A 13,118-nucleotide genomic window follows, 5' to 3' on the forward strand; every position below is an offset into this window, starting at 1 on the left:
CGAGAAAACCACACGAAACACGATTTCTTAACGAAAATGTCGCGAAAACTATCGAACGTAACTATGCACGTAGCGGATTACATCACGCGGCGGCCATTTTTCGTATTTCTGTTTTCCCGCGAAATTTTGAATACCTACTGTTACGGTTTATCGAGATACCTGCAACGCATTATTAGCTATTAATTTGGTTATTCATCGTTCGTTAGGCGAGCACATATTATCAGATAATTAATCGCAGATGCTCTAAGGAGATATAATTGTGGTTAACATGTATCGAAGAAAGTAAGATTAGTATTTCCTACACTATCCTAATAGATCCTATTTAAGGAATTAGGGAAGAATGGTTGACGATTGCCGCCAAACTATGTATTTTCAAATGAATTTGAAAATGTTGAAATCTTATTAATTATATCAATATAATTGCTAGTATACAATAGTTACTTCATTATGTTCTGTTGAAAATGTTAATAATCATAATTGTCAGTGGATTTTCAAACATCTTTGAAACAAATGGAAATCTGATGTTGTTGAAAGAAAGTTCTACATGGATTCATAAATGTATGCATAAAACTCTTTCGCTATCGGAACAATCTTTCAAGTAAGTTCCCTTCACAAAGGATATATCTTAACAAACACGAAGATGGTACCCCATTGGGGGTAGTCATCCACATGATAATCAAACAGATAAAAAATTCTACCAAATGTCCAAATTGGACAAATTGTGAATGTGAAATTTTAAATAAAAAAAAAAAAAGAAAGTTCCCACGCTTTGTTCATTATTTCGATAATGGAAAAATTTTAACAGAATGTAATTTCGGCATAGGGTAGAATATTTAAGAATGAGTAAGGATAGATAAAAATAGATGGGGTAATAATGAAGAAGAATAGGAACCACGTGTCCCATATTCTGTCTAAACTCAAGCTCTCAGGTATATAACGGTACTAACTGTGTGTATTCTTTAAGACTGACCACTGGCGTACTGTAATGTTTATCGTGCATAGTTTAGAGACAAGGAACGTTAGCAGACAATGTTCAGGTGAAATAGGCAACTACTGTAGGGTTTTTCCAAGATATTTCTGTGAGCTGCAGAAATTGCTGTCCTACAGAGTTTCTTACAAACCGTAATCCCGTCATGCTGTTTTGTGGGTTGAGGGTCTACGTACAGTCGTATTAATTCTTTGGTAACGGTAAGGTGTATTTGCGGTGCAGGTAAAAAATTTTCATTGTTGGCACCTGCTTCGACAATGTCTCTGAACATTTTATTCGCAGGACATAGTTATTAGATATTTCCATAGATAATTCCATTCTAATTATTTCATTTTATTCGCAGGACATAGTTATTAGATATTTCCATAGATAATTCCATTCTAATTATTTCATTTTATTCGCAGGACATAGTTATTAGATATTTCCATAGATAATTCCATTCTAATTATTTCTCCGCGAGCGTGCTAGTAAAAATACTTTATTTATATTTTATTTATTTATTTTTATTTATTTATATTACATTCATTTATAATATATTATTTATTTAATTTCTTATTTTACTTAATTATTTATTTACAGATGTAACATTGAAACTCTTTGGTTTTACACTTACATATGAACTTATTGTTTGGCAAAATAAGATTATTTATCGTTCTACTTTAACAGTTTCTACGAGTATAGAACATAAAATGAAAACGTAATTTCTTTTTTCATGAGAATTCCTCGGTATATAATAGCACAGTATCGTGCAATAAAATATTACCGAATGATGCTTTATACTGTTTACATATTATGATATCGATTCCTACTTGACACGCTGGCTTATCAACGAAGTTATTACGCGATATGCTATAAATTGTGAAGTTACTTGTATATAAATATGCATGGTATGCGCATCGAGACATGTGTGATGCTCGTGCAACGAGTTGCACTAGAGTTCACTATCTCTCACTCAATTTGAGCCTCATCCGCCGTAAGCGGATCGACCAGGCTGGCCTTTTAACGTCGGATAGTCTCGCCTCTCCTGGCTCTAGAGCATAGACGCCTATAACAAACATTATCCGCCATAATGCCCTCGTGTAAACATACCTACCATCGTGCATCATCCTTCTCTCCTCTCCTCCCCCCGTTTCATCTTTTTCTGACACATCGTATCTCCCTCTGTCCATGGTCCGTCGACTGGATAAAAACTTGGAAGTTTATTTAGCCGTTTAGCGTCTAGTGGGAAGTTAAGTTTTTCGGATAAGCCACCTTTTTAGCACGGGCCGCGCTTCCCTTCGTTTCCTTCCGGTTTAGCACGCGCCGTTATTTCACGTTTCACCGTCGTATACGTATTTCTCTCCTCCTATTAACCTCTTCGTTTAATAATTCATTTCGTACGAATGCAAATTGTTAATACGTTTCTCAACATTTCGTGTAAATTATGTTACGGCGATAGTCATTTTCTATGCTATTTGCTATGCTGGGATTTCCAAGTTACAGGGGAAGTACAGCCATAGGAAACTATAATTAGCCAGTTTGTCTTTGGAAACTTTTGGCAACATTTCCTTAGCCTTGAAAAGAGTTCTGCGCAGGTCATACGTACGAATAGTCCCACTCTTGCCGGGCCCGTTCCGAAATCCCTACCCCTATTTTTGAGGGTGGAGACCGATGGAAGGGATTCAGGTAGAGCCTGGTTAACTACTTTGGGACAGTGAGGGGCGTTAGCCGTCAGTTCGGCTGAATATTTCTACAAGGGTCTCAGTGTCTGTCCGTACTTGAGCTAGAGCAGTAGTTAATTCTAATGTGCATTCTTAAGTAGAAACGAACAACGTCGAGCGATCGGTTAAAAATAGATTATTTCACGGTAAAATATATTTCATATTTCGTGTGTTATCGAGCAGTACATAAGATAGTTCATGTTCAGTGGTGTGATATAAAATGACTATAGCGCAATACGAGTACACATTGGATTTTCGTGAATGTGGCAGTATAATCAACCGTCAGTGAGTGACAACTAACACGTTACAACATTAAACGTCGCACTAAATACATTTTAGTCGGATATATCTTAACGTAACAGATAGAGTTTGAAAAAGGTTTATAAATGAAAGGCAAGAGAGGTTTCGAAATACAGCAAAATTAATTTTTCGACGTTTTAATATCAATTCAATGACTTCGTATTTTTTTTGCATTAAAATGCAATTGTACGTGCCTATCTTCTCGAAAATTGTTGTCCATAACAATAGACATGGAACACAAAAAGAATGCTAATTTCCTTATTGTAACCGGGCACAATAGCAAGCACTATCGTCGGTAGCTTACACACGTTCGCAGACTCACGATACGCCTCAAAGTGCAAGAGAAACACGCGTATAAAGGGCAATTGATTATTAACAAGAACTTGAGTAGAATTAATTTCGACAAGAATTGATTTGGATTATAAAGAAATAAGGCGATACCATAGTTGACTTCGTGCTTAAAGTGCTAGCGAAAGGTAGCTTCAACGTGATGTAATTATCGTTATAGGTGGAGACATACGAAGCCAACGATAGTGGGCAAAACGTGTCGGCGCCGCAAGAACCAACACCGGGCCTATCTGAGAACAACGCGACGGTACCTTTGCAATTGAGTGTGAATAATCGACGCGAAGAAAATTTCTGGTTGACGACAGAGGAGGTAAATCAACAGTTAAGGCATTCTGATACGAGAGCCGCAGTGGCGGGTGAACTGGCTTGCCTCGCGGGTTACATGGCGGGGTACCTGAAGGCTACCGGCGCCACTTGCGCTCCGACCAGTAGTCCTCAGTACCATCCCCACAGTCATCCAACAATGGGAGTCGGCACCCATCCACATCCGCATTCTCACCCGCATCCAGGAGCTCCACATCCAGGACTACCGTCGCCGTTTGCACTCGCTACTCACGGTCATCCGCATCCTCATCCTCTGGAACATGGACTAGCTGCCTTCCCACAAGGTTAGTTTCCTTTAATTTATCTTTCTACTCGCATGAACTATCAGAAATTGATATTACAGAGATGTAGATCAATGGGTTATCCCAATTATAGTTACTCTTTGCGTTATACGCTTACATATTTACCATATATTTACATATTATTATTCTTACAACAATACAACAAAGCATTGGCAAATTATTGACTTTATTACAAAAAGATAATATTGCATGATGAAACATTAGTCGCAATAACAAACTGTACGATAAAATTACACGATTGAGATAATCTGAATTAATTAATGATCGTAATCGGTCGTTGAAACATTCTCCACATGGTCGCATCTGAATACCAAAAAGATTAATCTAACGCGAGACGATTCAAATCTTGTAGCGATTCCTAAAACTCTGTATTCTACCTGTAGATATCACGGTTAATTACCAGAGGCACGCGATCACCGCTTTACAATTTGCGTATGTTCACGGTAGCGCTGTAATACCGTTAATTATTAATGTCGCGTTTGAATCGCGATCCGTATTGGCGCTATTATTTCTCACAAGCATTTGAATCGTTGAATGGTTGCGATAGGTAATAGAGAGAAGGAATATTGATAATTTGAGACAGGTAGGTGTTAAGACAGAGTCGTTACAGGTGGCGTTAGCTGTTCTCGTTCAAAGACTTTTCTTGAAAAATCGGATTCCATCGGATTTCCTCTTTTCCGTATACTTTCCCTTTAAATTCTAGTTATTCCGATTCTAGTTTGACGAACGAAATAGGCATCGGTACCATTTTGTTTACTACCTTTCCCATTTTAGGAAAGTACCAAATAAATGTGCCTGTAGTTCTTTCTTTCTTCTATCGTCTTAACAGCTTCATTTTCTTCCAAATTTCGAGTACGATTTAAAAGATTTGCATATTCTTTAAAATCATTATTCTTTTGCATTTCTTTCTTTCATTTTTGAGACGCAAAAGGAGCATTCGTTCGATGGCGAAACCGAGGATTATTCGATGCAGGCTTTGGTAGCTGCAAACATCTCCTATCGTTCACGCAACTTTTACTCCCTCGATCCCATTGTTCGTTTCTTATATTTCGCGTATCATACGGCCTGTTATCTCCTAGTAAAAGTATTTGATCTGTCCGCCGTACTAGCCAGTATTGATTGCCATGCAAATCGATGCATCGACTGAAGCCCTATGAGGCCAAAGTAAACTCAGGGCTTCTTAACTATAGTCAACGTGCATCATTCTGTGGCAAGCGCTCCACTGCATTTCTTCGTAACGTTGCCTTTAAGGCATCGGTCGAATTTTTCATTTCAAAATTCCTCCTATATCGCGAATCTCGAGTCAAATAAATTCTTCGTCAATTTTGCGTACCGGCTTCCAATTCAACGTAGTACCCAGTCCAAGCACGATAGAAATCGTAAATTTACATTCTCGTTGAAGTTCGATCGTTTCGTATGTCGATCGTTGATGGAAACGACTTGCGATGATTTTCATCGCATCGGGACAAAACGTTTAAAGGCGGAGCATATTTCAATTAGACGCACGAACGTTCTCCTTTTTCCTTCGCGCTTTCACGCGTGTTCGCGTACGTTGAGGAATATACGTGGACGCAGAATTGGCGTACTTTCTCTTTTTCGCCTTCGTCTTTTTCACGGTGGTTTGAAAGGGGTACGGAGTAACGAAAGAGAAAGAGAGAGTGAGAGGAAGGGAGAGCAGAGGGATTCGAGTCGCGGCAAGAGGGTAGGAGGAAGGGGCTGGAATGCCCCAGCGAAGAAGAGCAGAGAGAACCATGAGAGTAAGCCGCTTATCAGGGTGGCAGCAGGCAGTATAGGTCCAACCAACGCAGATAGGTGGGTTTCCATGGAAACACGGATCTGTCCGTTAGGTCCGTACGTACCCGCGTCCAGCCGCCTATCCGTTGTAGGCGTATCCGCTACACGAAAAGCCGTGGAACGAGAGAGGAACGAACTGAGTGTCCCTCTGTCTATATACGCGTTCGTGCGAAAGAGGCAATCGGGAGAGTCCAGGGTAGAAACAAGGCTCGCGGCTGCGAGAAACGAGCGAATCGGTGACCCGCGCCGAAGAGACGCGTTTTCCCCTTTTATCGTTCCTTTATCAATTAAAAACTAAATATTACGGTCTGATCGTGTTCGTTAAATTCATCGCCGTTCGTCGTGTCGTACTTTGGATTATTTCATCGATCGTAATACCGAATACTTGCCAAGAATCTTACGAACCGCCCGCAAGTGTAAATTCGCGGCCTTCGTCCTTCCACCCGCCTCCGACGTGAATCGAATTTCTTTTTTATTCACCGAATACATAATGTACGAGCCGGCACGTTCGTTCTCTCGGTGGGAAATGAAAAATTAAAATGGAAATGAATCTTGCTAAACGACCGTCTGCAACCTTGAGCTACGCGAAGGAGTGGCAAGGAACCGGGATAGAATGTTAAGGTTAGAGCGGTTGTGGCCACGCGTGAAACCATGTATTCGTCGCGTGCGCGAAAAGAGACAGTCCGTGTTGGGTGTTTCGTAGCGCGGTCGAAGAATGTTTGGACGCGTCGAACGACGTTATTTGTTTTATTATGCAATCAGGCGTGGGGTCAGGGCGGGACGAAGAAAAAAAAGTAGTAACTCCGAGCGGAACGAAGGGTGCCAAAAAGGTGGGGTGTCGAAACGTTGTCGTTAACGCGCCGAGGTTTCTCCCCGATGTACAATGTACAGGGACGCTGCAGGAGCCACCGGGTACGTGGGAATCGCGTCACATGCCTCTCCCTTTTCTCATTCGACGACTACTATTTGTTGTCGCAGAGAAATTGCCCGTCCACTTAACTTCCTCCGCCTCTCGGTGGCATCGGCACGCGTAAACAGACATCCACGCCTCCGATTTCAATTCCACGTCAGAATATAATCAAATGGGAACGGGGAAACAAAAGTTGGAAAGTTTCTTCGGCGTAAACTCGTCGGTCGGATTGGTCTTCAAAATTTATAGCACGATAATAGTTTAATCTTTCATCTGGCAGACTGCTGCCAATTCGATAGAATTTCAATCACTCGATTAGACGTCAGGTTAAGCGTGGCACGTGGCGGCAACACGTGCCTCTATCGTCGTTGCGAAGTGGCCACAAAATATCGAGCTAAACAAGCACGCGCGCGAGTATCGGAGAGAAATCGTCGATCAAATACGAAACGATTCGCGTCGTTTGACGCGTGTCGCGAGTAAATCGAGTAGGCGGATGGTATCGTCTTCGACAGAGGGATCTAAATACGGGTCCAGGTCCTAATTGTAGGATAAACACTCGAGTCTGAGTGAAATATCACGTACAACGATATCGATACGTCAGTCTCTTCTCCATTTCTGCTCCTTGTTTCTATTCTCTGGAACTTGGTATCGCGTAGATCGGCGGACAAAGGTCGAATCATCGTTGGTTTCTAATATGTAGTCCTATCGATCGGTTCTCGGCTATTTTCATTTCGATGCACTTTTCAAATAGCTAGATAAGTTACCCCGACGATAAGTAGGTAGAACAGAAGAGGAAGCGAATGAAAAAGCCATCGGTTGGTAGATGGTAACACGAAGCTTATCCGATTATTCGCTTGTCCCGGATGTGTGTTGGTATTTCGTTACTTACTTATGCTCGTCTCTGCTAGATTACCAAGTAAGAACGACTAGGAACGAAGGCCACACGCGTTTCGTTCCGTTCGTTCCGTCGAAACTTTGTGTGGTCTTCTGGAGCGCAGATGCTCGGTTTTCGATAACCTTGCACATTTTTTCCCCGATATCGAACTTCTGTCTCGAATATGCTCCCGTTTGAAGAGGATATTACGATTTCGTAGGCACGAGAGGCAAATCACTTGGATGCGGTTATCTGCTTTATGCAGCGATTTCACGGAGGTCATGCTGTAAACGCAAAGTCGGCCAAATGTTTTCGTAACTGATGGCCTTTTAGAATTCCGTCTCTCATCGGCAGTGGCACGTGCTATCATCCCACGGTCCCCTGAATAATCCATCCCTCCGCCTACGTTTTGCGCCGTCTAGCGTCCTGTTCGCATTTTAGCTTTTAATTAATTTTCGATTCCCTTCCCGAGCGTATTCACTTTCCTTCGATATTCGTCGGTCATCCCTCTTGATCGTTCACCGATTTGGAATTTTGCTACCGTCGCATCTTGCGCTCTATGAATAGCAAAGTAACCGCTTGCTCGTGAAACGAGTTTGTCGCACTCGGCTAATTTCGATTCTCTTCCGATTTCTCGATGCTTGCGAGTAATTTATGATTCTCCGCGATCTTAACCGTCTTGACGAATGAGTTGTCGCGTGGTAGCCACTTAATTTATTCAATAATTACGAGATTTCGTATTCGGTTCTCTGGATCGAGCGATGTAATTGATATTAATTCGCATTTTTTAATTCGATAAGCATCCCGAAGTAACAGCGTCTCGTCTTATCTCGGGTATTTATTATTCAATAACGCGCGCGCATACGCAATCTCGAGACAAACGCCTAGGAAAATTCTACGTTAAGCATAATCACGCCGCGTCTCCTAGACGCGCCATATTTCATCGCAAGCATAGTTTTAGATGGTATCGCGGATAGATAAGTAAGCACCGGTCGTGTAATTCATACGGTCGACTCACAACGTGCGTATACCGTGTCCGAGTACGGCCAGGGTAATTCGTTAAATTCACAGGTTGCGATTAATTAGTAGCCTTTCGTTACTCCGTGTAATCTCTTGCTGGATGCGACGCCGAACGATCGCGCTGTATGTTCGAGGAAAAGCATCGATCGATCGAAAAGCATTTCCATTCGGTACCTGGCGTGTTCCGAGGATATTCCAGCGGGCGAGACAAATTACTGTAAAATTTTGTTATCGGTTCATTGACTTCCACGGATTCCATTCCGCTCGAGATCTCGAAACACGAAACCCTGTGCCGAGGGAAGGAAGAATCCAATAAACAGAAAACGAATTTGCTATTAGGGTGGCGTCTGATCCTGTTGTGGGCCAATGAGCCAAAGCAACCCTTGTATCAACCCCAGGTTTCGTCTCGCGCTGACGATAATAAATCGAATCATACTTCAGGACGCAGCGGGTGTTTGCCGTCCCATTAGTGCTGCTTAGCTAGCCGCTTTTCGGCAAACCGGCCTATTCGAATTTACCATCCCTCCCGCCGAAAAACTTTCGCGTCCAATTTCGCGTTCGTGGCAGGACTTTTGTCGGCAAACAGCGAAAGGTGTACAGTCGATGAAAAACTGTAGATGAAGCGCAATGGAGGATCTCGACGCTCGAGTTTCGAATCTGTGCTCGCGTAGAATTCAAGCAAACGAAGGGCTTTCCCTCGCGCCCACTCGACGCCGTGTAGAAGCAGGCGGAAGACCATAATCGGAATTCCATTGTCTCGTTGCTGGATAAGGGCCTGGCTTTCACATGGACCGATGTATAGCCGGCAAAGGCCGTCGTTAACGGTAGCGCTAACGCCCACTCGACAATCAAGCATCCTCTCGCTGGATCTGTTCTCCTCTCTTTCGCCAGGAGCCTCATCCCTTCGGTCCAACCTCCGTTGCTCGGATCCGCGCCGCACCGCACACCCAACGGAACAGGAGATACGGATCATAGATTCAATGATCGCGGGCGTGTCGTGGCCATCGTTGCGACGGTAGCCAACCGGCATGGAATTTTACATTGTGCCCGGCGCAATCTCTCTCGACGATCTACCTGGCTACCACGCTGATAGCCCACTCGACCAGTTCGTTAGCCATTCGATCGCGTGTATGCATCATCGTTGGCGTCATCGTCATCATCCTTTACTTCGACGTCCTGTTGTTACATATCGTTCTTAGCTTAAAGGAACAGTTGCAGGGTCAGCGCGAGAGATACGACCGATACAACCGATGCCCTCTTAGAGCTCGCGCACCACTCCCCTCTCAAGATGGTTCGCTTCGCTGTCGCTTCTCATCGACGATGCCCTTCGCGCTTCTGTTTCTTCCGATTTTTTTCCTCTCGAGTTATTCGGTAGACTCTGTTGATCGTTGCGTATCCAAACACGCGTTCGTTACATAATTGTTATTTTCAACTTTGTAGAGTGGTTTCGCGTTAAAGCATTTAAAGCGGAGAAATATGCAAATGCACGGCGCATACAATGTCTTGCTCACGCTTGCCTCCTCTTCTCGTCGTAAACCACTCTTCCAACTTGTTTTCGCGGTAGGAGTTGTTGCTTTTAATTCCTCTCTCTTCTTCTTCTTCTTCTTCTACTTCTTCTTCTTCCTCTTCTTTCTTCACCTCCCTCGCGTTCTTCTCTTTGCCTGCTGATGCCTCCGATGCTTTTTCTTTTTACGCATACGATGTCGCGACTTCGTGGTCGTTGTTCAAATTCGCCGCAGTTGACTTTACACGCCGGTACGATCGCTGAGACAAAACTCGCAACTTTCGATCGAACAATCGGTTTACGAGCGACGATTTCGAGAGCAGAGAGGCGGACGCAGAGATTGTGATTCGTAGCAGAGGTTTACGAAGTCGAGTCTTAAAAAACTGAGTTTGGTCGATCGTGGGACATCGGACGATCCTTTCAGGCTGGTATCTACCATTCCTTTCTCGACTTTACGATTCAACTTCCAACCGAGAGACACTGGCGAAGCGCAGTTTTCCAGCCTCTTCTTTTTATTGGTTGGAACGTTGTACGTTGGCGTGTTGGATACCATCGTTTTCAGAGAGGCAGCTGGGAACGAACCGCGACTTTGGTCCTCTGGATGGTCGTGTATTCCGGGGTGTACCCCACCCCTCCTCGGTCCCCGTTCCGCCGTCCTGACTTGTCCCCCGTCCTCCTCCCTTCGCCACCCCCTGTGACCCCCTCATAAGCGGATTACGTGGGTCCCGGAACGAGCCAAGCGAGGCTCGATGGCACGAGGAAGGTAGAGGAGGGTGGGTCGTAGCGGGGAACTGTTCAAAATTACGCTATCGCGACCTCGCAACGCTTACACCCCTCTGTGCCACCCCCTTTTCTGTCCTCCGACCTGCGGTACTGATGCCTTACCCTTCCCCAGTTGAACAGCCTCGCGACTCATCTTCGTCCTTTCGACAAGCGTTTCCAATCTACCTTTTTAGCGCACGATTCTCCCGATCGTGTCAAATGTTTAAACTGCATGTAATTCTCGCTACCGCTGCGATTTTTCAATTTCTGTTTCAGGGATGAATCAACGTAAACAACGCCGAGAAAGAACAACCTTTACCAGAGCACAATTAGATGTGTTAGAGGGACTTTTTACAAAAACAAGATATCCGGATATCTTTATGCGCGAAGAGGTTGCACTGAAAATCAACTTGCCCGAATCACGAGTGCAGGTAAGTTGGTTAAATTTATTCTCCTTGTTTCTCCCCTCATCGCGAGGGTTACAGGAAAACCGTGGTTGTCAGCGAACGTGAAAATTGACCTAGGCGAGTCGAGAGACTCGTCGCGATTTATCCGTCGCGTATAGGTTTCTGTATCTCACGAGTCACAAGGAACAAGTACGATCTCGGCGGACGATAGCAGCGAGTAGAAGAGGAAGAGGGAACGAGAGTGTTCCGTGCTTCGGCAAGCGTGGACGAGATTTAAGGTATTTACACAACGTGGCGTCGCGCTCTACGCCCCTCCGGTTTCGCCATTGTCCCGGTCGTGGTTGTACATTGATAGATGTGCCGACGAGCTCGTTGACGCTTTTATTGCGGTCCTCGTAACATCTTTATTTCGTGGCGGGATATCCCGAAGTCATGATCGTGACGGGAATATTAGAGCTCGCGAATCCCCTCGCGCATCTCTCCTCTTCTTTCCTTTCTGCCGCTGGGATCACCATACGTCGCTATATGTATCGGTGCTTTGATTTATCGCCATTGTTTAATCACCAGCGCGTATTTCTGATTCGATTGGAACGCGAACTCGGTAGAGCGTCGTAGCGTGTATCTTATAAAATAAGGGGATAAGTTACGTGTCATCGAATTCGATGGGGCGACGCGTAAAGTAATCTCGCTACTCGGTGGTACCAACGACCGCCATCGCTAGATGTAGGACAAAGCAAGGAAATTCCGTCTAGCCGGAGTTTCCACGCGAAGTTAAGCCCCTGGTGAATGAAGGCGCAACTGCACGTACGTCACGGGAGCACACGTGTGCACCATGTACATTGTAGAGGCGTACCCACGTGAACGAATAATATCCAAGGGGAAAAAGAGAGGTGGATAAGAGATGGAAGGGAGGAGTAGAGGTCGAGGGGTGTGTGGATCTAAAAGTTTCCAATGGTGAAGGAGAAGGAGAAGAGAGAGAGAGAGAGAGAGAGAGAGAGAGAAACAGAGAGACAGCGACAGAGACAGAGACAGAGACAGAGCTCGACATGGGATAGAGGTGTATATAGTTAGAGGAACACAGAAGCACGATGTATGGAACACAACATATAGTTGATTTGTTCCTGGATTATAGCCCTTCGTTCTATCTCGCTCGCGAGTTTCTATACGCTCGTCTCTGCGAGTGAACGACACAGCTGCGCGCGATGTTTGCTACGTTTGAATGCGCCAGGTCGTTCGTCCATCATTTACGATCGAGAAACGCGTCAAAACGTTATTTTCTCGGTGAAAAAGAGAAGAGCCTACGGCTCCAGAAGCGGTAGTATCCGACAGGAAAAACGATAAACTTCTATTCGCGAACAGGTTTACCTTACAAATTTATACGTATTAAATTCTGCTCGACGATAATCTTGACTATCGTAAAAAATATGTATATCCGGATCTTGAAACGGCTCGTACGATAAATTAAAAATTTTCCTAAGCGTCGTTATCGGCGCGCACGCGAACGTTATCGAGGCAGTATTCTAGCGTTCTCGTACCCTTACGGTTGGTCCGACGCGGTATCCGTGTCTTCGAACAGACGGATGGACGTTGTTTCGCGTTTCTGCTAACACGGTGTGTGTATAGGCGCGTAACAGCTTCGATATCGTATTAATAGCGCAAATAAGAAAATATATTCGTCATAACCAAACGTCAACGCAGCTGCTCCGGCTCGTGACCAATGGGTTGGTTTTCCGCGTTGGATGCTAACCAGATGGTGATGCAATTTACACCTAGCCGTCGATACACACAGTAGAACTGGCTGTGGTTGCCCCCTGAGGGCTTCCGGATGGCACCACGGACTGTTGGTTGGTTTTTGGGGTAGCTGCTCCGGCCGTGTGTTGTTGCT

General features: G+C 44.4%; 1 protein-coding gene across 4 annotated transcripts in view; it reads left to right on the plus strand.

Annotated features, from left to right (window-relative positions):
• The window catches only part of LOC126869421 (homeobox protein otx5-B-like), a 35,307-nt gene that overhangs the window by 18,100 nt on the left and 4,089 nt on the right, over positions 1-13,118 (plus strand). For all 4 annotated transcript variants that reach the window (XM_050625930.1, XM_050625928.1, XM_050625929.1 and 1 more), the window contains 2 exons: positions 3,497-3,944; positions 11,103-11,257. In XM_050625930.1, the coding sequence (XP_050481887.1) occupies positions 3,497-3,944; positions 11,103-11,257 (603 nt within the window). The remainder of the gene's footprint in view (positions 1-3,496; positions 3,945-11,102; positions 11,258-13,118) is intronic.

The sequence above is a fragment of the Bombus huntii genome, chromosome 9, assembly GCF_024542735.1.
Source record: "Bombus huntii isolate Logan2020A chromosome 9, iyBomHunt1.1, whole genome shotgun sequence".
Taxonomy (NCBI): Eukaryota; Metazoa; Arthropoda; class Insecta; order Hymenoptera; family Apidae; genus Bombus; species Bombus huntii.